This window comes from Epargyreus clarus, unplaced genomic scaffold (genome assembly GCF_041222505.1).
Source record: "Epargyreus clarus isolate Ecla_fem2 unplaced genomic scaffold, WU_Ecla_fem_2.2 ptg000004l, whole genome shotgun sequence".
Classification (NCBI taxonomy): Eukaryota; Metazoa; Arthropoda; class Insecta; order Lepidoptera; family Hesperiidae; genus Epargyreus; species Epargyreus clarus.
This window is the reverse complement of record NW_027332212.1, coordinates 10410841-10438736: the sequence shown is the minus strand read 5'-3', so window position 1 is coordinate 10438736 and position 27896 is coordinate 10410841. Positions and strand designations below refer to the sequence as shown.

The following is a 27896-nucleotide window of genomic DNA, read 5'->3' as shown; positions in this document are numbered from 1 at the left end:
TTAGTGTCAGAAATAAGAAACATATATAGAGAAATCATCGGTAGTATCTACGCACAGCATTTAGAACTTACAAGAACATAAATCTAGCTAACGCATATAGCAAATCACAATGCCTGATAGGCTTGTACTTTTTAACATAAACAGGAATCAAGAGTCCTTATTCGTCATCTATTGCAACAATCAATAGATACCGTAGTATTCAGGTCCGAGTTCAAAACACCACTTCAGACTAGACATAACTATTCGTTAGGTGCCCCAAGATACCGACTGATTTTCTTCTGTTTCTGCTTTTCTTCATTTTAATTTTTACTTATTTCATTTATTTATTTATTGCATCAAATATGGTACACTAGATGGTATCTTACAACTGACATGTTCACGTTGATCGCTTTGTTTACACGCTACAAGAACTACAAACCTGTAAGTACAATCACACTAACCTGGCTCGGAACACTGGCATCACATAAATGCAACACGCAAATGTCAGACAAGGTAATGACTTAGGAACTGGCAATTTAAAACGCACGATGCCGCTGTCATGTCCCTTTGATTTCACTAAGGCATTAAATTTTATAAAAATACCTATGCGCATTAATTCGATGAAACCTTCAATAACCCAAATATAACTTGGGTTAATGAGTTTAATGACGTACATAATTATCATAGGTTAAAATCGTGCCACCATTTTGTGAAATTCTTTCTAGCACAATTATAAAAGTCAATTGCGTTATTCTATGTTACACAATTTTAATGTATTGTTTTATGTCTATTCAAAAGAATGTGTTTTTTCGCTTTACGATAACAATTACAAAACATGGGGAGGAGGGGGGCGTATGGTTATAGTGCGTCCATTCAGTTATGTAACTGAAGGTAAACAAATTGTCAAAAGCATTGTTAACAAGTAACGTATTGTTCTTTGTAATGAGCCCTTTTGTTACTTACGTTTGCGCGTAGTCAAGCCGTAGTGAAATGGTTAATTGGACACGAGGGACAGATGTAAGTGAATAACTTAATACCGAGATTTAAGTATATGTTTAAGGACACATATTTTTAACAGGCATCAAAAAATTAATATCTATCCCAGTTATTTTTTTTTCGTTTGCTACTATAATATACTTTATATTTTTGGTTCTACTAATTTAGACTTAATGAGGCCAATGTTTTGGCACAATATGTGAAGAGTTTGGTATATCAAGAATTATACTAACACAGATAAAAAAATAATAAAAGTAAACAAATATAGGTATCCTTTAAAGTGTTTTTCTCTTAGGCAAATTATCTAAACAATGTTAATTTGCAGACACTGAATTTAAATACTAAACTTTCTTTGTTAGTGGTCATTATAATTGCAAATTGGTCAACTTTGACTGCTTGAATCGTATAGCACCTATTTACTGACATTTGCATTAAGACACCTTAATTTTGGTACTACTATGTAATATAATTCTAAGATGTGGCAGTATACACGAATTCAACAGAGTGTTTTCATGTATGAAGTTTTCTTATTCGATAAGATAAATATGTTTTCATTAATGTGAAATAACGTAAAAAACGAAAATGAGCAACAACATAAAATATTTTTGGGTTATATAAATCTGGTATTAAAGCTTTCTTGAAATACCAATTTAATATTTGTAAACCAAATTATGTTTTTAACTAGCTCATAGGATATAGAGTTGTCGCGTATACTATTGTGCCTTAATTTCGCTATCTACGTAATAATTATAGTGTAATTTATATCTAATCTGAAGCATTTTTACCTTAATTCAGTAGATATGTTAGTATATTTAATTCGTAGGAATCTAAATTACTCCATTTCTAGCGAAATTCTTTCGATCCGACAAGAAAAGAAAATGTGGCATATCCAAAGCGCCTTTATGCTTCCAATAGCACCCTTTCATATCAATTTAATACATAAGCGCAAAGAAGCACTACTTTATGTACAGTGCTCGGCTGAATAGTTTAGGGGTCAGTGAATAGCTGAGCTGAGGAGGGTATCGCAATGACGCAGTACTGACGTCGCCAGCCGGCGCCTGCCAGCGATCGATACCGCGTGGGCGGCCCTCCCTCTAACATCCCCTTCATCCCCACGCTGTGGCAAATATATTTAATACCGCTCGGTGTTTTGCGTAAGCCACGTATTTTTAGAACGTAATTTGGAGTTGATTCATTTATTAAAAATAATTATTATCGGTAAAAACATAGATTAGTAAAGATCACTCACTCCTAGCAAAAATTGAAACCAGTTTTGACAATTGAAATTGTCACTGTCATCTATTTTCGTGTTTGAAAAATATTAAAAAATGTCGTTTTTAGAGCATTTACGAATAAAACGATATTTATCCGCGCTTTTTCTTCGATTTCGTTTCACTTAACTGCACATGTCGGCATTGATCCGCGTAAATTACACCATAACAGTCGGAGACGTAATGGGAAAACAGTCTGCCATTTGTGGCTTCCTTCAATTACAGAGCGGTGAGATATCTTTACTAATCTATGGGTAAAAAATGGAATGAAATACCGAATACCTTTACACATTGTTGGTACCAATATTAAAATTTTCATTCGTTTGTATTTCGAAACTGCCTTACATCAATTGATTAAGTTCTTCTTCGTAATTATGTAGAAGATGTCGAAAGTCATTTTTAACTGATTAAACTTTTTAAATTAAAAACAAACAAAATGGCAACGTCGTGGCAGATTAAAGTATCTTTTTACCCGACTGCCAAGGAAGGGTTATGTTTTTCGCGCGTATCTTGTATGTTTGTCTTTCTTTATTTGATCCGATCTAACAAACGGCTGGATGAATTTCAACAGTTAAAGTATCATTATATTTATCTCAATGACCCGAGTGTCCTTAGATAGGTGTTAGTAAAAAAAAAACATAATGGCGGATTTTTGGCGCGAAATAGTAACACATTAAAAAAAAAAGTTAACCGAACCTATCGAGTAGGGTATCAAATGAAAGGAAATTAAGAGGAGATTACACATACATTATATAATATATCTTATATATAAAATTCTCGTGTTAGTTACCGTACTCCTCCGAAACGGCTTCACCGATTTTCACCAAATTTTATATACTCGTACATATTCAGTAGGTCTGAGAATCGGCCACTATCTATTTTTTTACACCTAAGTGATAAGGGTTGTTCATCCTTAACATTTTTTTTATTTATATGGCAACACAACGTTTGCCGGGTCAGCTAGTACATATATACTCGTATATACACATCGAGATGACTGTCTGACTAAATGAGAGAGTTGTTGTGCCAGAGATCAACGCAAAGGGAAACCGCTGAACTTAAGCGTGCTGGAATTTTACACATTGGTTCTTTATATAGCGTAAATGAACACTACGAGGATAAAATAAAATAGGATAATATTGTTTGAACATCTTTTGTTTTTGAAGCAGACACCTACTATGAAACTTTGTATTTGGCTTTCTGGATAAAAATAATGAAATGCCTATTTCACTGCTTTTGGAAATTCTACTTCAGCCTTTTTGGTGCAGTCGGGTTTTTGATTTTTTAAATTAATTACTTGTTTTTACATTCTTTGCTAACGTGTTTTATAACTTGTTACGTGCGATGTAGTAATTTAAATAGATGCACATTTTTACCACTTTACATAATCGGTTCGGCCAATATTAATAATGGCACTAATATATTATTATATTGACTTTCTTTCCGTATGGATGGCGTATGTCACGTAAAATAAGTGCGGTTACTCCATGAACGGTAAAAGAAACGCGTAATTATATTTTAAAGGCAAAAATAAGGTTAACTATGGTCATTGCAAAACTCAATTCTCATTGGCCAACACACTCCACATGTGCATAACTAAGGTTTTTTGAAACAACTGTTTGTTGTAAACAGGGCTGCCATATAGGAAGACTTGAATATTTAGGCAAAATTAAGAAGAAAATCTGGATTTATTATAAAAATTATAATAATTACAATTCCTTTTTATCAAATTAAGGAATGATTCAGAATATACCTAAGTAATATACACCTACTTCTTACGTTACTATATGCACTCGTACTGGGCATTCATTTTCACTGAATCCCCCAGTGTTGATTGAAAAAGCATAAAAATCCAAATATTTACAAATGGTTACAGCACACTTCAGCCTAATTATTATTAACTTGGCTTTTATTCAATTTAATGGCCATAGTTTTGGTATCAGTTGGGACACCTCTTTTTACGAAAATCTTGGCGTCATATGAAATGTCTGAACAATCCAGTTGAATGCCAACTGACACCCCTACTTGTAAAAGGTTATTTATATTTTTCGGATCACGTGCTACGTGAAGGAGTTGCGTGATGAGCATACAGATGTTAATTCTTGTTGTTTTAGTTCGTTTTGAAATGTCTAGTTTATTGTTTGTGCTCGTTAGTTCCTACGAGCTACGGTCCCGTTACGTGACTAACGTTTTCTAGTTAAATGCATAGATTAGTAAAGATTACTCGCTCCTAACAAGAAAATGTAACCTTTTGACAATTGTCACTGTCAATCATTTTCGTGTTTGAATAATATTTAAAAAATGTAGTTTTTAGATCGTTTACGAATGAAACGATATTTATTCGCACTTTTTCTGGCATTATTCCACGTTAATTACACCATGACATCCATTAAACGGCTGACAGAATTGTCAGCTGTTATGTCATTTAATGCCTTCCTTCAATTACAAGGCGGTGAGATATCTATAATTTTATACCTATCTATGGTTAAATGGGACATTTCTCTTATTGGTTTAGATGTCTACTTTAATGTCACTTTAAATTTATCTTACTGTGTCCGTATGGAGGTTTATAAAAGCTTGCATATCTCATACATATTTGTCTTTCAAAGAATATTTTGTTAAAGAATTGAATTATCTCTAAATGGTCATATTTTTAGAAGTTATTAATATTACTGTATTTAAATTTGTGTTTTAATTATGTAAATGAGTTTGTATGCATGTACAATAATCTCCATTAACAAATCGGATACATATGTTTAGCTGTCGTTTAAGTATACTTCCTTGTTTATTACATAATCGGAACATTTCCGATAAAAATATCAAAATTTATACACAAATCGATGCGTTTTGTAATAATCGCGTTGGCGTTTTTATTCTTCACTTCGATTGTCATTTGTTACTCGTCTTTATGTCATCATAACGTTACTTCCGATTTGCATTCAGTTATGGCAATCTAACACCGAAACACATTATGTCAACGGTCGTAACAAATTTGACTTGCTAATTCCGATTATGGATGACAATGTAAGCGCCTTTATGGTTTTGGAGAACAAGTTTTTTTATTTTATTTAGTAGAAGTAACAAAATTTGTATGTATTTGCCATTGCTGTCCATGGACTTCCGTAATTGACCCAATAGATTAGTTATACTGAGTGATTACTAATACATTGCTGTCTCGCAGTCGAACCCCGAAGAGATATAGGTATTATAACTATTATAGGTATTATAGGAGAGACATAGGTTTTCAACTAAGGCACTACTACAGAGACTACTAAAATAATATGTATTGTGTAGTTTACTGGTAAGAGAGACATACTTTTCTGAGGCATTCCAGCTTCGTCCTCAGGAGTAGCGATGCATCTGCACCTAACCTCAAGTAGGAAGCTAATCTTATCTGGGGTTGATTACATATGTCTATGGGCGCCAGTAGCCACTTACTATCTTATCAGATAGACTTCATAATTGCTGCTACTCCTATATTATGTTAAAAAAATAAGTCTAGGAACAAGTATAATTTAAGAATTATTTCGTATCATACAATTATATTATTATGTAGTTGGTACATCAGGTTTAAAACATTTTACGGATATTTATATGCATGCGTTGTTGTTGTAATTACCCTTCAATCAGAGTTATCACGACGGAAACGTAGCGTGAAAGTTATTTTCTCAAGCGGTCCCCGTTCGACCTGCGCCTCTACGCAGGTAACCACTTTCGCTGCTCGCCGGGCTTCGTACTCGCCTGAACTCTTCCACTGACCAAGGATTTGAACCAAGATCAGTAATAGCGGTTCATTGACGCCCTTTATTGATAAGCAATCCAGCCAATGTTTTGTTTATTGAGGTTGCAAACGAGTTACAGTCCATCTGATGCCTAAATGGTCATGCTGTTCATGAACAGCTGTAACCAACTTCATATAGAAAAGGGATAGAACCCTCTTACTGAACAGATGTGTTAAAACTCCCAAGTACTAAAGTAAACATTTACTCATAATTTTTAACATTAGTTTTTCAAGGCATTCGCCTATTACATAAGTTGACACTTATGTCGATCAATCGTTGAATTAATCGGAAGTTGAATTATATCTCAAATAAACAATCGTGATCAATTGACATCACGAACAATTGCGATGCTATTGCATTGCTAAATAAATAATCTTTTTGTTGCTTGTTTGACATTTGGATTTAAGTAATTGACGCCACCCACGACGAGCAATCTTTTCTCTTGCACAAATAAAAGGCCTAACTTGATTGCTCCCACGCGAACAATGGGGACAACGGCGAGATTGATTGTCTTTAGAATCGATTTAGTTTCACCGTGTAGATATCGTAACATGACACGACAAACAATCGCGAAATGAACTTTACAGTAGAAACTACAAGCTGCTCGCTGTGTCTGTCGATGTCTATGTATCTGTCTGTCGCTATGAGCTATGATAGTGAAACTTGTTCCGTGTCTAGCAAGTGTAGCCACTTGTTGTAGATCTATAGAACCTATTCATCAAATATTTCGATGAGACTTTATATTGCGAGTACGACTGTTATATCCTAAAGATTTCTTGTTCTACAACTCATTTAATATGTTGTTAAAAATATTTATTTATTACATATATTTATAAGAGTGTAAATTCAGTATGATGCAAATTACTTTTTTTTTAAACGCTTTAAACGCTTTCTACACTCACAGCCCCGCACTAGGATTCCCTGTGTCGTGGGTGCCATGGACACACACATAGACAAATACACAAACACCCAGACCCAGAAACAGAAATCTAAATTCATCATTTAGATTTCTGTCTGGCCGGGGATCGAACCCGGGACCCTTTGCGCGTCAGACCGGTATGGTGGCCGCTCCGCCACACGGGTCGTCAAGTTAAATAGTTGACAGCTATAAAGTTATTTTATTATTGTTCACATACCACATGTAGTACATACGTGATATCCTTTCCTTTGCCCTTTACCCCTTTGTAATGTTACACAGCGTAAGATAATAGTGTACGTATGACACACCAACTGCGAAGAATTGTAAAAATTCCTGCCGCGAAACATAGATAGGTACAACAAAATACAAATTGTTCTTTGATGAACATGCAAACACGACATTTTATGCTTAGGGTGTTTTGATAGCTGTACTCTCCACATTCATTCCATTATGGTGTATATGTGAACCATATTGATAAGTGTGGTACACCCAGTATGGTATGTGCTGGGGAGGTACCACTGCCACACCTGTTTCTACGGAGAATCAGATTTGGCGTTTCGGTGAGAGGATGTGAATTGTGAATGAACGCCAACTAACATGAGATTATGAGGTGACCATCCTCAGGAGTAGCAGTATATCTGTCATCGGCTTTAAGTAGAACCTCTATTATATGTGGCGTAAGGTACAAATGTCAATGGGAGGCGGTGACCACTTACCATCAGATTACTTCAATCTTATAAAAAAGTCTTGATGCAGTCTTTGATAAGATCCAACGTCATTGTCGAAAGTTTCGACTCTGTCGAAACCTTGATAAGACGTTCATAAGCCCTAACAAAGATTAACTTCTACTACACAATGACAATAACGTGAATTGCTTGACGTATGTACGCTCCTAAACATAGAAATAGTCATTATTAAATGTCATTTCCTTTTACTTATCAAGGACAATTCGTGCTTGATTTACATTAATGGTTTTCTGATGCTTAATCTTCAAAGTAAGTATCGTAAGCTTAATCTTTTACTCTCGATAACTTTCAAATGAGCCCCCATTTAATAAGCCATATTATACTCAAAATACTAGATTTTTCTCAGTTACACAAAGCAAAGTTTTTAGCTGAGTTTTTCTGAATTCTCGTTCAAAATTGCGAACTTATATAGGGTAAATTAAAGTTTAACACACATTAAGGCGAAAATACCTAGAGAACGTGCTTCAGTTTGAAAACCTACCCACGCATGGCGTGGGCGGAGTCTCCCGGGGCACGTTTAGTATAATAAAGTCATGTTAAAAGCAACGTTTAAAACAACATCTGTTTTAAGTCTACACCTATAACAGGTAACGGCACCACACGCATACACTTTCGAATATGGAAGTTTTCTGTATTACATAAAACCATAGGGCGTAACAGATTATGTACGAGTACGTACAAATATGGCAATACAGTTCCACAAGTATGAACGGATTACGTTTGTAACACAAATTTCCGTGAATTTCTTAAAATTACAGTCTTATCGATCCATGTATTAGGGTTCCGTGCCTCAAAAGTAAAAAGGAAACTTTATAGGCCCATTTTGTTATCCATCTATCTCTCGTGTTTTATCCCCAGGAACGCAGCTTACATGTACCAAGTTGAAATACTGGGTCTACCTCTGTCCTCTATGATATCCTAAAAAATCCGACTTGTAAATCAACACGATCAAAAGATAAGACTTATTTTGATTTCACAGAAGAATAAACCTTTAGGGTGCCTCATGTTTATCTGATTCCTGAAATTTGGCTACAATCAATGTTTTGTAGCACATTTAAAGTAAAAACCGTAAACGAGTAGTTTATGAACAAAAAAACTAATTTATTATTGCAAACTTTTTGATTGAGGTGTGTGCTGTACTGTTGTTATTAACTTATTATTATTGTTGGTACGGAACTTTCTGTGCGCGAGTCCAACTTGCATTTGGCCGGTGTTTTTTGGTACAAGGTTTCCAAGAACACAGACGCCTACAAAACACACGTACATAATATGTTCGAGATTCCTTTGTACGTTACTTTATGTAGTTCACTTCCAAGTTTATTGTGTAATGCAGATATGAAAAAGCAATTTCTATGTAGCGCAGTGGGCTTTTTGAGATGAAAGAAAGAAATTGAGATAAAAATAATGTTGATTAGATCTTCTATGCAAAATAATAATTATAAAAGATATATTCAGTTAAAATACAAATGATAAACATTAATTAATTGCACTAATATTTTCTAATATTATATTATTTTATATGTATAAATAAATGAAATATAGGGAACATTCGCGACACATTTTTAATGGGTAATCTTATGGGTATATCACTAGGAATTCCTATACAGTGAATTACGAAACTAATTACGGTACTAACATCGTATTTATTACAATATCTTAACTGAAATATTATTTCTTGTTAAGAACGTCTCACACCCGAGATTGAATATTACCAAGTGGCGTAAAACTAATTTACTTTACCAACATAATTAACTCACAATATAATAGTACATCTCATATGAGATATTAATATCAACGTGACTTTATACTCAGCATATTAAACCCATAATTCAATATGACGGATATGAAAATAACTAGAGTATAAATAACCTAACGTGACCCTTATCCCTTTGAGACCATTTTAGATCTGACATATCATGTGATTGAGGTTGATAAAAATACAAGGGATTATTATACGTGGAGATACTTATAAAAATTATATTGTATCGGATATATTTTTTGCACTCAAAAAGCACATATTTTCGACTTACTTGTATTGAATCCATGATTGCATGCATGCGCACATGCATATGCTATGCTCCAGCTATGTAAGTGTGCACTGCATACATGTATTCAGTTCACTTGTCTTCATGATGAAATATATTATTAATATTAAAGTGTAAAGTATGTTTTTTTGTGAAATTAATTTTCAATTTACTTGTTCAATCAAACTGTTCTATATTTAAAAGTTATCAAATGATTACACATCTAGTAATTACATTGTAATTTCAGTTAGTAATCCCCTGCGGCACCATAAATAAACAACACAATAACACTTTGCACACTATTGCTATTATAATAAATAAGCCTGTCATAACATTTCTCTTAGAAAGTAATGCGTGGGAAGTAATCTGTGCATGTTAATCATTTGTAATGTTTTGTACCTACTGTCGTTCGTACTTATATAGATGTTGTTTAGACCTTGTAAAGGTAAACAAGCGTGTAAGCTTCCTGATGGTAAGTGGCTACTGCCGCCCATGGACATCTATAATCAACCACAGATAGGATTAGATATTCCTACCAGAGGTTGGCCTCTGATGTACCGCGACCTGTGAGAACTAAGCTGGAACGCCTCAGAATGTAATGTAATGTGAAGTATGTTTCCCTTACCACAACCTTGAAACCAGAACACAGCAGCGCTTAACACTGATGTTATAAGGCAGAAATAAGTTTGGCGGTGGTGCTGCCGGAATCGAACCACAATGGGTTCTAACACCTACCTGAAGCCGATCATAGGTGCGTTGCCAATCCTAAGGACTAAGATAGTCGCCTCACACAATATGTCAGCTTACATCTACATCCTTCCTCCAAAACGCAGCAACTGATTTACGTTAGACAGGTGTGGCGATGGTACATCCCCGGTCAAACTGTATTGGTTCTATCACCTTTCAATGTTTTGGTTTAGTACAAGGTTGGCGTTACGTAATAATAAATTAGATTCTACGTAGTAATCCGAAATGCAACAGGTTAATCACTTGTTCATCGTTAATGAGCTTTTGTTCCGTTTCCGCTCGTTTGGTTCAAGTTCTATTTTTGTTTTGTAAGTTTTACTTTTGTTTCTTTCTTTGTATTTTGAATATTTAAAAATTTACCGTAGGAAAGTTACAATATGGAAAATATATACAATGGTTTGTTGGATACCCATAAAAATATATTTAAAGCATTGGCCTAATCATGAATCGACGTAGGGTTTTCATTATCACTAAGGGCGGCAAGTGAGTCTTCAAATCAGCTGATGTGTCGCCCGATTGCACCGCGATGTTGTGACTAACATAAACCGAATTGTCAAATTTCAATCTTTGGAAGGCAAAACATTTGATAGATTGATTATTAACAACGGGTATATGTCAGTGGAAGAATTGAGAAAAACTTAAAATATTTAAAAAAATACATGAAAAATAATTGCACTATGTTATAGGACGGCAAATAGATTTCACGATCATTGCAGTTATGATGACATTATCGCCGGATAATGTTGTAACGAGCTATAATTTCTCAAGGAGACGCGTGGGCGCATTCCTGAAAGATCATTACAATTGAAATAGAAGCCAAAGCTAGAATAGTTTACGGATACGCGCTATTATTACGCGCCACAAGGACGTCTTATCTATTTGGAACATGTTCTACGTTAGCTACCGGTGTCACTGACCTACAAAATTGTCTACTCGTTTCATGGTTTCTAAGGGACTGATTCGTAGTCATGACGTTGTGCCAACCCATATATTTTGAATACCAACTAATTTAATGATTCTACTCATATTAAGTCTCTTATAGCAGTTTGAGAACAAACGGGTCATATTTTTAACTCTGACCTTTCTCCTTTTCTTCAATAGAGGATTCTTAATTCATAGCGTTGCAGATATCTTAATAAAACGAGGATTTTTATGGGCATATTGTGTTTTTGTGCTTATGTTAGTCACGTTTTAAGAAATCGTTTATTTATATTTATTATTTAATTTATAACAGCCCCAAGGCCAGTAAATAAAACGTAGCATAAATAATCTGTTTCACGATCTGTTTCCTTTAATCAGTTTAAGCATTTACAAACAGCATAATAGGTACGAGTATATTTTAAGAAGCAGTTCGTGTATCGTTTTGAAAAATATTAACTTTAATTATACTTATTTCTTGGATTAAAATAATACGTGTGCTAGTGACCCGTTTTGGTTGTGTAACGGAGTCAGCTATAGCTTTTTTTTAAACTACTCGTAGTCTTATTGTGGTACCATGACAAACGCTGAATGGCCTTTCCCTGTTGTAACACTGCAATATTGATTAAAAGTACTGTATTATATAGTCGCCACATATTTATTATGTCAAGTTGCTATGTACTGATTACATTCTCATTTTTTGTTTTTAACTATATACAAAAAAGGCCTTACTTACATACTTAGTCCCTAAACTGGCATAAATCATAGTTACAAATTCAATTGAACATCGTTGGTTTAGAATGCTTTCGTACCGGAAAACATACCTAATGAGGTTGACGAGAAATAGTCCCAGATAATTAAAGTTCTCGAAGTTTTATAAACTCTACCAATCTTTACTTGACCAGCGTGAGTGATGGAGTAACTACTCCATCAGTAAGATTAGGTATCCTTAATCCTTTTTGTTCTTATAAAATATCCGTGCCCAGCAGTGGTACAGTAATAGCTTGACGATAAAGTAATTAATCATCGTCTCTATTGTTTGATAAATGTTATGCTGTTATTGTTAATTTCAACCTGAATAATAAAAGAAAATTCGTTTCACAGGAACAAAGCGATCGCCGACTACTTGGGCAGCAATGGCTACATGGACGCGCTGGAAGCGTTCAAGAAGGAGGCGGACATGACCGGCGAGATGGATCGCAAGTTCGGCGGGCTCCTCGAGAAGAAGTGGACCTCGGTCATTAGGTTGCAGAAGAAGGTAATGATACATTTCGTAGTATAGGAAATTTATACAGAACAATTATATGTCGTCTAAAATTCACATACCTTGCATTACGTAAAGCTGCAGTAACTTCTTACATGAAACTGACTCTATCTCTACTCTTTCGGATAATCTTGACTTAGTTTGCCTGATATAACTATATCAAAAAAAAAAAAACAAATAATAAAGAGGACGAATTCTCGATCTGTACTTAAAATTTATGACAATTTCTGTACCGAGAACATATTTGTACTCGTAATATGTGTCATTGGTCACTTCTTACATCATGTTTGCGAAATAGAAGTATACAGATGTGACTTAATGACAAAGGTTTAGACTTCAATGTCCTAAGTGCGGACTTTTACAAAGATCTCACAAGGTTTCTTTCAAATTAGCAACATCAAATGAAAACTTAGAAACATACAAGATACCAACCTGGGACCCTCGGAGTGAGATGCTGAAATCCATACCGCTATCAGTATCGCTGGTCATGTCTTGTCATGACCCCTGCATATTTGAATCAACATTCTAAGTTCGTTACCTGATCGGTTATCGCAATGGTCTTCTCGTATACTTATTGAATGATAATACTAAACAAAAAATCCAATTCGTATCATGTATCTATCTTAAATGCTGTCATGCGCAATTTATTAAAAGCTATTGATCTCTATTGACCAACTACTTGTGCGCCGGTAAAAGAATGTTACGTCCTTGTCGATATCCACTTGCCAAATTATTATACATCCTCTGATGTAACCCTGTAGGTTATACGTAACGTAATAACAATTCTTCTTCTAACCGAATGGCCAAATATGTTTAAAGGAAAGAAAAATATTGTCTTGCGTCAAACATGGTGATACAAGGTTTTGAGAGAGGCTACAGAGCCGTCTTGCTCATACTACTTGGAATATTTTTTGTTCAATTCGCCTGCCTTTAGGTTTGTTTATACAAGCGTTTACTTAGCTGATGTGGCAACAGTGTCAATGACGGATAATGTTGGCGTAATTTCGACTAGATCAGTGTTTTTCAAACTGAGGGAGTCGCAAAAACTATGAGGGGATCGCGCGGGGTCGCAAAACCTCAGTTAAGACAAAAAATATATTTCTGAGAAAATGTTAAATGAAATCTGTAAGCAACTTAATTGTGTATTTAACTGATGCCAAAAAAAGGCAAATAAATAAAAATGATGTACTGATTGATTTATTCTATATAACTTATTAATATACAGCTGATTGTAGCAGATCGCAAATGATTTAACGTTTATGGGGTCGTGCCATTAAATAGTTTGGCAAACACTGGACTAGATCATACTGCATCAGACAATTCAAATGCTTGCTTGATTGGGGATTAAGATACGGGTTTATATAATGTCCGCTTCGGCCATGGCCCACCGGACGGAAGTTTTTAAACCGCCTGAAGGCCTCATGACTTGAAATTTGTCGTTATTTTATATAAGATATCACCATCGATTCGGACTGCATAACATGCCATCCGTAAAATAGTCCGGATATAGTTTTGAATGTCGGTAGAACGACTATATTGCCACTCGAGAAGTTACACTGCTATACCTATTTCTAATGTTTAAAATTTAAATTATTGAAAGTACAAGTAAGTATATTGATAGGATGGGCTGAATGCATCTAGTACCAAAAAGTCCTTTTGTCATATTTATTTACTCGGTCTTCTTAAGGTCTAATGTTTATCATTCCGAGACTCGTGCCCAGCAATGGATTAATAATTGGCTGATGAAGGTTATGATGAGTTGATGACACTCTTCTTACTTAGAGATTTTTAACTAAAATATATTCCAGCTGTACAGTTAGTGAATAGAATGTGGTGCAGTGCAATAACACATTTAACTCTAGTAGTACTTAATTAAGTACTACTAGAGTTAAATGTGTTATTATGAGTGGGCATGACTCATATGAAGCTTGAACATTTAGGTCAAGGTCTTGTTATGTAATATCACGCTTATCTCTCGATAAACGATATCAAAAGCTCATCAAAACGTTTCAAGATAAAATTTATATTCGGCAGTGACTTTCTCTATCGATGATATTGGCAATCGAAAGATTTGAAAGAAATAGAATTGGATAACAAAATAACAGCTCATCTTGATGAACATTTCAACGAAACGTGAATGTGAACTAAAGCGGTATTATTAGTATTAAATAAGTATTAAAAAGCGTGTCTAACGCTGTCATTGTCGCCTTTAAAATCAAATCACAGATACTGATAATTATCACGACATTTAAAAGTTACGAACGAATTACACAATTGCAGTTACTACACAAACGCTCGACACGTTATAAAATTATCTTAGTTGTATACCAGGTGTACGATTTAATCTGAATCACTAGAGGTGTATTTTGAACGTGACATTCTATTTTTTTCCATTACTTTAATTCACTTTATCCATTTCAAATATGGGGTTATCCATACATTGTATTCATCAACTTTTATTTATCATTGTTAGCTGTGGTTAGCTGTGTTAGCCTTCCATCATATGGCGGTTCTTATGTGGTCCCGAAGGCTAGATCTGCATATTAATGGGCGCAGATAATAATTAATAATGTCGTAGAAGATTCATATGATCTGCACTATATTTAATTCCTTAGATGCCTACTACGGTATTCACAGGACGAGAAGAAGTTATATTCTGAACTATACTGATTCAATACTTTATTATTTTATCATACGAAATGTTCAATCTTTCCTTTTTTTCTGAATGTGACGTAATTTTTCAATAAAACCTTAAACGGTTAATGGGTCTTGGTGAAATTTGTGTCACCAGCACGTGGCTTGACCCAAGTGAAGTTATCGTCTAGAATTCTAGACATGCCGGCCTAGGCATTGGGCCCGATCGATCGCAACTGCGACGTTTCTAGGTCACGTTGGGCCATTTCGCTGCAACTATTATACGGGTCACTCCACGTTTTAATGCTTAATGTACGACGTAATTTAGAACGGTCGCGTCAGCTTGGCGCAGAGCTGGGGAACTTCCGACTCTTCTATGTCTACGTAATGAAAACGTCTACTTATGTTCGAGATATGAAATATAAGGAAAATAAAATGCAAGAGATATGCTTAAATAAAACTGACTATGAGCCTTGGTTTGATGTGTATGTTAATATGATTTAGCAGCTAATGAGTAGTTGATTCCTTAAAATGAGTAGTTGATTCCTTTCGTGACAGCTTATTTGATGAAACTCGGCTTCGCAATCGAGATGACCCTGGTTCAAATCACAGACTAGCACCTCTGAGTTTTTAAATTTCTGTGCATATTTGAAATTGTCACTTGCTTTTACGGTTAACAAAAAACACTAAGCTACCTGAGATCTTTAAAAAAAGTTCTCAAAGGCGCGTGAAATCTATCAATTCACATTTGGCCAGCGCGGTGGACTAAGGCCTAAACCCCTCTGCGAATGAATTCTACTAGCTTACGTGTGGTCCCGACATAGGGCGTACAGTGGGGTTTTAGCCGGTAGAAGTCCGGCATGTCCTCTCCACTGCCCTCGCCGCTGAGAGGAACCCATGAAGGGTTTCCCCACGAAAAAACCCGTCAACCCAACCCATGTCATTATAATAACTAAAATAACTACATAGCGCTTTTATCTTTAATATTCCAGGTGATGGAACTGGAATCCAAGCTTTCCGAGGCGCAGAAGGAGTTCATAGAGGGAGCGCCGACGCGAGCCAAGCGCACGCCCGCCGAGTGGATCCCGCGCCCGCCGGAGAAGTTCTGCCTCACCGGCCATAGAGCCACTATTACTAAGGTTAATGTTGCCATAAATTGATTGTAATTTTGAAGGTGGTAGAACCCTTTGTGGTTCGACTCCGGCGGCACCACCGCCACACCTATTTCTACCTAATAACAGCAGTGTTAGGCGCTGCTGTGTTCCGTTTTGAAGGGCGTGGTAAGGGAGACATACTTTTACGAGGCGTTCCAGCTTAGTCCTCAGGCTAACGGCGCATCTGTGGCCGACCTCAGGCAGGAATATGTAATCCTATTCGGGGTTGATTACAGATGTCCATGGGTGGCAGTAGCCACTTAAAATCAGGCGGACTGCATGCTCGTCTGCTACTCCTATATTATAAAAACAAAAGTTATTTGTGGACAATACGTGTGGTGTAAATGTGTGTTTAAAGGAGGCGCCACAGCCATGCTATTTAGTAACGATATGGTTAAGCGCTGCTCTTTGGTTCGAAGGGCGCGTGGTAAGAGCAGCTTAGTCCTCAGGGGTAGCAACGCATTTATGGTCGACCTCGAACCCACTAAGGTCTAATCTTATCTGGAGTTGTTTATAGATGTCCATAAACAGCAGTTACCACTTACGACCAGGTGCAATGCAATAAGATAAGTGTGAACTTGTGTGACTCCGTATAGCTGTTCTATATGGATTCTATCTGAAGTAATTTACTGATGCATTGCCATTCCTAAGCACGAAATTAGACTCATACGTAAGTCAACTACCATACATAACCTCTCACCGAAACGCAAGAACTACTTATTGGCAATAAATATTATGATGGTAACTACGCGACTAAACCATAGTTGCTCTTAAACTTACAAACTTGGGTTGTTATTAAACCTATGTGTATTATGATTTGCAGGTAATATTTCACCCAGTGTTCAGTTTGATGGTGTCCTCGAGCGAGGACGCCACCATCAAGGTGTGGGAGTTCGAGAGCGGCGAGTACGAACGAACCCTCAAGGGGCACACCGACTCCGTTCAGGACATTGCCTTCGACCATCATGGAAAACTACTAGGTGAGAGAGTTAATAAGCCCCGATATATTGCCCATTAATAATAATATAGATATACCCAGTATTTACTCACCTTTGACATGTGGTATTGGATCGGTCGGTCGGTAGTCGATAGGGAGAATATTGGATAGATAGATAATTAATAACGGGCGTTAACCCACAGACAATGAACGTGTCGTGTCAGACAAAAACATATTAGCTTATACAAATTATAATATTTTGCCATTAAACATAGTCATACATTTTCTAGGACCACAAACTAGGATTTAGCTTTACAATAATCCCCGTTGACATCCAAAAAATAGAATTGCGTTCGTGAGAGGGCGCAATTGCAACCCTAATGTAACATTTCAATGGACTAACAATATTCTGCGGGATCATGTTATAGAAGATAATTAAGTACATGTACTCATTTTATCTAATGATATTAACTTGTCTGAAACGGTCTTTATGTGACTCATTCTATGTCTGTAAGTATACATTTAGAGTAAATAGTACGCTATTTTTACTACGCTAAATAAAAGTAGCATTTGCTCTAGAAAACACTTCGCAAATAGTCTTAATTTATGTAAAATTGTATGAATGTTTACCGTATATTAGAATTTATATTTAATTGTTTTTTTTTTATTTATTTCAAGGATTTTTTATGTAAATTACGTACGTTCCGGTATCATAATTAATACTAGCAACGTAAGCGTAAAGATAAGATAGGCACTATGTTATTTAACAATATGCATGTTGTCAGGCACGCGCAATATTTTTTACGATCGCGGAAGCACTTGCCAAGTTAGGGTCAGTTACATGTGTCCATGATTAGCTGAGATTACCAAGGCTTTCATTCGGACTGCGCTCAATCAAACTCTTTAAAGGGAACTATTACTAATTAACTAAATAATTAAACTATTATTAAAATGTGATCTAAATAAACAGTGCATAACATTATTTTGAGATATATACGGAATTCGTAAATTTTAATAGGTGATCACGAAAATTGACTTAATGCCAATATTTCTCCGCAGTTTCATTGATCATGGTGTAAACATCTGTGGTAACATGTTGAAAAGTAGTCGGGTACTATTGGCAGATAATACTATTTGCAGAAGAGGATAGTAAGAATTACTAGCCTTAAGTACCTGCCACTCCCATATCTAGACTTTACGGGGGCATTATTAGGGTGAGGAGCTTAGGAGGGCCGAAGCCCCCGCCCCCTTCGCATTAACACTAAATGACCTTTTTTCACTGACTCATTCTTACAGTAGCTGCATATTTAACTCCCGTCCCCAGGAGCGCGAACTCTCGCTATGCAGTGCTCTAGGACACCCCGTGTATTATTGATTAGAATAATATTAATTCATAAATTATTAATTCGTATTCCAGTATCATGCAGCGCGGACATGTCGATAAAGCTGTGGGACTTCAACCAGACGTTCGAGTGCGTTAAGACTATGCACGGTCACGACCACAACGTGTCGTCCGTGGCGTTCTCGCCGAGCGGCGACATCGTGTACTCGGCGAGCCGGGATAAGACGATCAAAGCGTGGGAGGTCGCTACTGGGTACGAATCATTTTAACTCTTGATGATAATATAGGAGTAGCAGACGAGTATGCAGTCCACCTGATGACATCTGTAATCAACCCCAGATAGGATTAGATATTCCTACCTGAGGTCGCCCACAGATGCCCCACTACCACTGAGGTCTAAGCAGGAACGCCTCGGAAAATTATGTCTCCCTTGCCACATCCTTCAAACCAGAATCAGCAGCGTTTAACAGTGCTGTTATGAAGGAGAAACAAGTGTGGCGGTGGTGTTGCCGAAGTCGAACCACAAAGGGTTCCGAAATACTAGTATAGTTCAATTCCCATATTTACAACTACTCGAAAAAGAGAGTTATAACTGATCTAAATATTTATATTTAGTTTTATAATTAGACAAGTGTGTTTTGCAATATGGAGGTCAACAAGGCTTATGTAATTAATACGCAATGAAGATACAACATAATGTATATGGAATAATACAGGATGTTCTTTTTTCAAAAGGAACTTTCTCGATTCCCAGCTAGGAAAATGAATTTAAAAAATATTTGTTGCAGTTTTAGTTTTTATTAAAATCTGTGTCTCGTACTCCTTTTAGCATTTTTCGTGATTCCTTATAGTTTCGATTTGGGTCCGCGGCCCAGTTGAAAAATGTAGGGTACATTTCTCAACTGGGCCGTATAGCATAATAAATAGGGATAGGGTGTGCTGTATTCACCTGAATTCTCATCTGTACTACGATCAAGTCATGCGTAAACTGTATAAAGCCTGTGTATTCCAGTTACTGCGTGAAGACATACAAGGGTCACAGGGAGTGGGTGCGCATGGTGCGAGTGTCGCCGGACGGCGCGTTGCTCGCCTCGTGCTCCAACGACCAGACGGTGCGCATATGGAACGCTGATACCAACGAGTGCAAGGTAATGTTGATGTTATTTTGTTTAACGTAATTAAAGCAGCAAATGCAATAGTTCACTTGGCGGTGAGTGCTAAATGTAGCCGATGGTCATCTCTAGTCAATTCCAAATTAGTAGTTAGCTAGCTGAAGATTAAGTGTAATAACTCATAACCCATATAAGCATCTTTTTACATTCCACCAAGATGTGATAGATAGATAGGATCTCAACCACCAGCAAAACTTTGAATAGGATTTCAATTCCATCGAAGGCGATAATAAATTGGTACCTCCCAAGAACTAAGTGCTTCTGTAAGTGAAGGGCAAAAGGCCTAGGCAATAACACACTTGCTTTTATAATGTGAGAAAAGGTAGTATAGCCCTTTTAATCCCTTCATCTATTATGTTCAATAGGTTGTCATTGTCTCAGAGTAATTTTAATTAATAAATGTATTTAATTTTATTATTATTTTTCCATTAGATGGAGCTCCGCGAACACGAGCACGTGGTGGAGTGCGTGGCGTGGGCGCCGGAGAGCGCCGCGGCCGCGATCAACGAGGCGGCCGGCACCGACAACCGCCGCGCCAACCACGCCGGCCCGTTCCTCGCCAGCGGCTCGCGGGATAAGTCCGTTAAGGTAAAATACAGGTCTACTTCCATCTGAAGCACATCACGTTACGTTGATAGTTGTCATAGTCTGTTGGCACTACATCCACACAGTTCCACTGAAATGCAAGAACGTTAGTAATAAGTGCATCAGTAGTAGGTCCCACGGTCGCACGTCTTAATCGTCTTAATTAAATTTTATTTGTATTTTTTGAACAGCTTATTTCTCTAGATTTTGTGAGAAACATAATGTCTGAATAAAAAATCACTTCTTATTTTCGCTTAAAGAACCCCTTTAACTTGCTTATTTTTTCGATATTAGTTTAGATGGTGATAGAACGGTCGAATAAATGAAACCTGATTTCTTTGCAAAATTTAACAAGTTCTACTTCCAACGTTTGCGTAAGCATAGAGGTGGGCGGCAGTGTTATACCTACTTATTCAAAGGGCACTAAGAGCCTGAACTGACTCTCGGGCAGCAATTTCAATGATCGTCGACGATACAAAAATAAGTAGCAGTGCAGTTAGGCGGCATACCATGTATCCTAATTTTATTTTTATTTGCGGAGACGGTACCTATATGCGTTTGAGGTGCGAGGATGTTTGTACAAATCAATGTTAGCATTTATCTCCAAAATCACTGGTACGGTTTTCGTGCTAAGTCCTCTTCGGTAGTCAATTCAAGCTCTAAAATGTCGTTAAATATAAAACCAGATCTGGGACGTGAGCACGGGCCTGTGCGTGGCGACGCTGGTCGGCCACGACAACTGGGTGCGCGGCGCCGCGTGGCACCCCGCCGGCCGCTACCTGCTCACCGCCTCCGACGACAAGACGCTGCGCGTGTGGGACATCGCGCACACCCGCTGCCTCAAGACGCTGTACGCGCATCAGCACTTCGCCACCAGTCTCGGTACGTACACGTTGATCGTCTTGTTTCTTTGTTTTTTTTTAATAGTATTTTACCCGCCGGCCACTATCTGCTCACCGCCCCCGACGACAAGACACCAGCACTTCACTACCAGTCTCGGTAGGTGCATGTTGAGTGTTTTGTTTCTTGGTTTTTTTTTATAATATATGAGTAGCAGACGAGCATGTAGTCCACCTGATGGTAAGTGGTTACTGCCGCCCATGGACCACCTAGACGCTGCGCGTGTGGGACATCGCGCACACCCGCTGCCTGAAGACGCTGTACGCGCGCCAGCACTTCGCTACCAGTCTCGGTACGTGCACGTTCATCGTTTTTATTTAATGTTAAAATGGTTTAAAGGTGGTAGAACCCTTTGTGGTTCGACTCAGGCGGCACCACCGCCACACCTGTTAAGCGCTACTGTGTTTTGTTTTGAAGGGTATAGTAAGGGAGACATACTTTTCCGAGGCGTTCCAGCTTAGTCCCCAGGTGTAGCGGCGCATCTGTAACCGACCTCAGAAATATCTAATCCTATCTGGGGTTGATTACAGATGTTTATGAGCGGTAGTAGCCATTTACCATCAGGCTGAACTGCATGCTCGTCTGCTTTTCCTATATTATAAAAAAAAAGTTGATGTCCTGTATCCATCCATCGTCCATCCTTATAAGGTCCACCGCTGGAGACAGGCTTCCCCTAATTGGCGCTTCTCCTACCGATACCGTACCCTTTGAATCCAACGGGTTCCCGCCGTCTTCTTTAAGTCGTATGTCCACCTGGTCGGAGCGACGTGCTCCTAAACGTGGTCGCCACTCGAGAACCTTTCTTCCCCATCAGCTATCGATTCTCCGAACGATGTGGCCGGCCCATGCCACTTGTATGTTTTGCATGTGTTGTTAAAACGAAGTTTGTTTTTGGCCCAATTGTGGAATATTATGTGGCCGCTAAGAAAGTTATACATTGTGCATCTATTTGCATCATCATATACGTGTATTTGTAAAAGAATTCAAATTATTTAAACCCAAACTTACAATAATTATTCACTTAGAATATATTTTATACAGGTACATTTTATTTCTTTAGTACATACGGTATTTAGAATAATTGTGATTTATTGAATAACTACAGTAATATGTTAAAGCTCATTCATTACATTGCCTTTTCTCCTTCTTTAGTTCGAGATTGTAAGTATCCTAAGCATCATTCGAAAGTAAGATTGTATTAATAAAAGTGTACAATACAAAATATAATACCTGTCATTTTTTTCCTTAGCTAATTTTATAAATGGAGAGATGTTGATAAAACTATGGGTTAATATGTTTTATGTTCTTACATTCGGCATTTATATTGCACATATAATAAGATTACTTTTCTGTTTCAGATTTTCACAGGACCTTGCCATATGTGATATCGGGCAGCGTCGATCAGACCGTCAAAGTTTGGGAGTGTCGCTAAGTGCATTGCCATTTTAGTAACTTAAACTCACCGATGATATCTTTATATTTTTCACATTTAATAGCTGCGATGAGAGAATTGTAAGTTTCGATTTTAATAGAGAAATCATATGGAAAAGGAAAAAATAGTTTTGATAATTTGATATAATTTATTGATATTGTTTCTTCCGTCTGCTCATTGTGGTCATTGCGGTATCTCTGACGATGCTATGTCCCAATACGTTTGGTTTTCCTACATCTGCTAGTAATTACGTTTAGACTCACATTCCATTTTAGGTAACGGTACATGGACTTTGCTGTACATTTCTTTAACCTGATTTGGTATAATATCAGTGATGAGAACAAATTTGGAATAATATCCACGAGTAAAAGTGGCATAGCATTAGTCATGTACCCAATCGAAACGATGAAGTGAGGAGCAAAAGCTGTGTTATAATTTAACATTTCATTATTCTGTTTTATTTTATAGTTATTGTTTATTCATAAGAGCGTTTAGATATAACTTTATTTGGTATGAATAGTTAATATGAATTCTTACATGTCCACTCTAGAAAAACTTGTACCTTAATTTGTTTATTGATAATTTAGTTTTTATCAAATTTGATATTGATGGTTATTCATGACAATCATCCAGGATATAGTCATTGTTTTTATGTGGATCACATCAGACACTCATCAACATGTTGTATATAAGGAAGCTTTTAATGTTAGTCTCGCTCGATACGATCCTCATTATGTTTGTTTGCTAGAGTGCCAACAACATTAATGGATATCCAGAGACACGAATACGATTTTGTAACTTAATGTTGCTATAACGTTTGATAGAGGAGACGTCGGAGTTGCTCGCTTTTGATTATAACGAACAGCAGTTTAATATGAGACTTATTTTAAGTTTTGTCAATTCAAAACTTTAACTATAAGTTAGAGTGTTATATATTAATTTTTTACTATTTATTTATATTTGCAGTGTTACAATGTCTCAAACAGAATTTTGATTAGTAATAATAAAAAACGCTTAAAATTGCTAGTTAAGTGATTTTACGCAATGTTCGTTTTACAATTACTCTAATCTGATTTTAAGTTGCGTTGATTTATATCATACTAGAGTTCTACGTAAACTGAAGTGTGTGATATAATTATAATAGTTACTTTAAAATAATTATGGATTCTGTTTGTGGTAGCTAGATGCGAAAATAATTTTACGAAGCCTATGTTCTGTTTAATAAACTAGTTATTTATTATTGAAATCGAGGAATTTGGTTGCCCGGTATCTTTTAGAAATTAGTGATAGCTGTAGTCGAGTATTGTCATATTGTTAGAAGCTTTGCAGTGCTAGCACGTAATACATGTATAAAATTACAAGACGAATTTTCACTGCAAGATCATTCTGTGTAGCTTCATCTATCTTATACTTCACTTCTTGCCTAATCAACTTTGGTAGTTACATCTGAGTAGGTAAATGAAGTAGCGTCTCTGAGATACAAACTGTTTGTTACACAGTATGGTAATGCGTGGTCTTTTGCTTAATCGATGTAGTTTCGTAAACACAGTGATCAAGGAGATTATACCTTTAAGTATCAAAATGTTTACCAAAATCAGTACTTATTGCCAAATTGTAATAGACAGTGTAGATTTTTTTATTGTAGCCGGGGCCGGCCGAGACCTTACTATATAATAAGCTTTAAAATTAGCCTTATTATTTAATTTATGTTATTAATGTTGAATAAAAGTTGTCATGTTTTTAAATTACAGGCTTGTTTCAGTCCATATCAATAAATAATCGCTAAACCACAATAACTATATTTTAACTTCGAAATTCGTGTCCTTTTGGAAAAATAGAAAATATAGCTTTATTGTCTTTGATGCATTGGTGCAATTACATCTCTCGCTTCGTCCACCATTGGTAGGGCCGGCCCTGATCGTAGCCAGGTTACTATAATGTAAGTAAAATAGTTCGGCACATAATTTACTAGTTTACTACCTATTATTCTATAATCAAGATGTGTTTCTAATTAACTGTAAATTTATACTGGCAATTAATGAATATTTTATTCTATAAGCTATCGCGTGTATGTACGAAGAAACGCTCATATGCCGCTAGTGTAAAAGTACCGTTGATCAGAACTTGCGTAGAATGAATGTATAGACAAAAATGGTGACAAAATTTTTACTATACTATAGCTTGCTAACCAGTATTTCTTACAAACTTAAAAAATATATACAGCATTTAATATAGGCGAAGTATTCACATTTATCTATACACTACATATAATCTCCTTGAGGGGACTTAGTAATACGGCAGTTGTTTATGATTTGAAGCTTGTAAACTATATAGTATGTTTTACATAAATAAGAAGTTTGTATTACAATTATCAAGTTATAATAGTATCTGCACCTTTGTCAGTATAAATTGCTTACTCATTATCAACGAAATATGTATCAGCTTAAGCAAAATCCTCTTGATCCAATCTTTTACTATAATTCTATTAACAGCAAATTTCACAAGAGGATTTTGTTATATCTAATTAACCACTGTATTTTGTCTAAATTTATAAAGGTAAAATTAACTACCAAAATTAAATAGAATTTGGTCTAATATTTTCTGTAAATAAAGCAAGTATGTAATTTATTTGTTGTTTATTTTAGCTCTCACCTTATATGAAACCCCCAACAGCTATTAGGATTCAAGCTATTTTTTTATTAGCAAAGTGGTCATTCATCTGTGCAATTATAGTACATTACGATACGCGTGGCCAAAGTAGCCTATTTTTGCACGGCGTGAAGTTAGCGCCCGAGCGCAGCGAGGGTGCTAAACGCCGTGCAGATAATAGGCTACTTTTGTCACAAGTATCGTATACTATTTTATAGCTCGTGTGACATAAACCCGCTTATACTTGTGAAGAAATATGAAAAAATATGATAATTATTTTGAAACTTATAAATGATTGAAACTAAAAATTATGAACTAAAAAAGCAATAAAAATGTGACACAACCAAAACCATTGAAATTTAGAAAATTTAGTAATTATTCTGCACTTGTGATAAAGACAAATCTAACACCACACATACGTCGAAATCTATCAAGCCATTCAGGCTACATACAGGCGTATTAAAGAAACATATGATAAGCAATCACATAATGTACTAATACATAACTAATACTAGTGATACAGTAGAAAATCGATTATCCGGACCTTAGTTATAAATATTCGCGATTGTTCGGATTGTGAAACGTGAACAAGTAACTTTGTAATAACCCTTACAGATCAGCCACATTTTGTGTGACTTGTGCATTTAAATTCCGGAAAGTCGCCAAATCGCAACAAAATAGTTACTATAAAAAACAAAAACCCGATTGCTAAAAATATAACCTATGTTATCGCCACAATTTAGACGAATTCAGCGACACATCATGTATCAAAATTAATGAAGTCGTTTGAGTTTGCCAAATAATGAAAAATACATACGTAACAAACATATAGTCGAAAAACATCACCTTCCTAAATCGGTTTAAATTGCTTTTCTTCATAAATTCAATTATCCAAATTTTCGATAATCCGAATGCCACAAATACGACAACAAATAGGTCGCTTAGTCGAGATTCTACTGGAGTAGTATTATGGCTAATTTTGATAATGATTCCTAATTTAAATATCTCCTACTATGGTGTGTAGCGAAAATAAAACAAACACAGTCAAAACAAACAATAAAATTCGATAAAGCCCAATAGTTAGTCTTATAGTGATGCTATTGCTTAGTATGTACACAATGGCAAAAACATTTATAAATACGTCCAAAATAAAATATTAAAATAATTATAGCTTTAAGCAAAATACTCATTACTCACTTTTAATTTTTAAATGGCATTTAAAAGTATGAAACGTTCATAGCTATGTTTATTTTTTTCAACTTTGAGGGTAGTGTATTAATATTCGTACGGTGTAAAAATCGACTACTTTGGACACAGAAATGCGTGGCCAAAATGCGGGTTTAGGTCACAGAGTGCTATAAAAATTATTATAGAAATAATAATTATTTGTCAACATTATTTGCCCTTAATACATCCTTATACATCTTATATTACTGTTTTTATTTTGACCTGTGCTTCGAGGCATAATTATTTATCAAGTTAATCAACCCATCACAATTTCGGTAGGTATCTATTTTGAACACTATATAATATTATGTTTGATGCTTGTAGCAGGGTATAATGTATTTCCAAATTAAAATTGAACTAAGCGGCCTAGACCTACTATATTTTTATTATAGCTAGGTTATCCTGGGATAAAGGGTGGAGTCGAGAAATATTGCCCTGGTTCATAATCAAATCTTACAAGTCAATGACCTACGTTTTGTTCCATTTAATCTGGTTATGAAAGTAAGGGTCCCAGCAGATATGCTATCTTTAACATGCGAAATCGACGATTTATCCGCTTTTCAGCTTTTGAGCTCTCGATGTCGAAAGTGATACTGTACTGATACGATAGACACTGATACCGAACGCAGGAAGTGGCCAAAACTTGGCGTAGCATCAGTGCAATTACTAAACGGGAATCGCCGATACTAAAAGCAGGCCATATAATTTTTTCAAGTACACAACATAAAACAACCAATGTTTGAGCTCATATTTGTGGTTACATATGTGTTCTAAACCAATTACCTATATGAAATGTTTTTCTTCTGCCGCCGCTCCATGATTTGTCATTCAAAATACCATCCTGAAGCCTGAAATTGTAAGAGTGATTACACACTGCGCCACGGTGGTGGCGTTTCTTGCCACCGAAGCACACCACAGTCTCGACCTAGCGAGCGCCGCTGCGCGCGTGAGAATTTTACCGGTGCAGTATCAAATTGAAATGTGTAGATAGAACGTTTGACTTGGTTCGCGTAGGTTTGCAAGCGCAGCAAAGCTGTTGATGGAGCTTGTGGTAACGCCAAGTGTAAACAATTTAAGTCGTACATAATATTCAACAAGTGTAAAAAACAATCTAATTGTTTTTATTTAAATTATTAATTTTAGTTTTTATTTTTAATTGTTGAAATATTTAAGCATCTACGTCTTTTATATAGTCTGTATTATTCCTTTTCTATCAAT

General features: G+C 36.1%; 1 protein-coding gene across 2 annotated transcripts in view; it reads left to right on the top strand.

Annotated features, from left to right (window-relative positions):
• The window catches only part of LOC140757510 (lissencephaly-1 homolog), a 39835-nt gene extending 14405 nt beyond the window's left edge, over window positions 1–25430 (top strand). For both annotated transcript variants that reach the window (XM_073093253.1, XM_073093254.1), the window contains exons 3-10: window positions 12487–12640; window positions 16273–16419; window positions 17258–17414; window positions 18789–18966; window positions 19726–19861; window positions 20318–20473; window positions 21157–21352; window positions 22729–25430. In XM_073093253.1, the coding sequence (XP_072949354.1) occupies window positions 12487–12640; window positions 16273–16419; window positions 17258–17414; window positions 18789–18966; window positions 19726–19861; window positions 20318–20473; window positions 21157–21352; window positions 22729–22802 (1198 nt within the window). In that variant the 3' untranslated portion in view covers window positions 22803–25430. The remainder of the gene's footprint in view (window positions 1–12486; window positions 12641–16272; window positions 16420–17257; window positions 17415–18788; window positions 18967–19725; window positions 19862–20317; window positions 20474–21156; window positions 21353–22728) is intronic.
• The last annotated feature ends 2466 nt before the right edge of the window (window positions 25431–27896 follow it).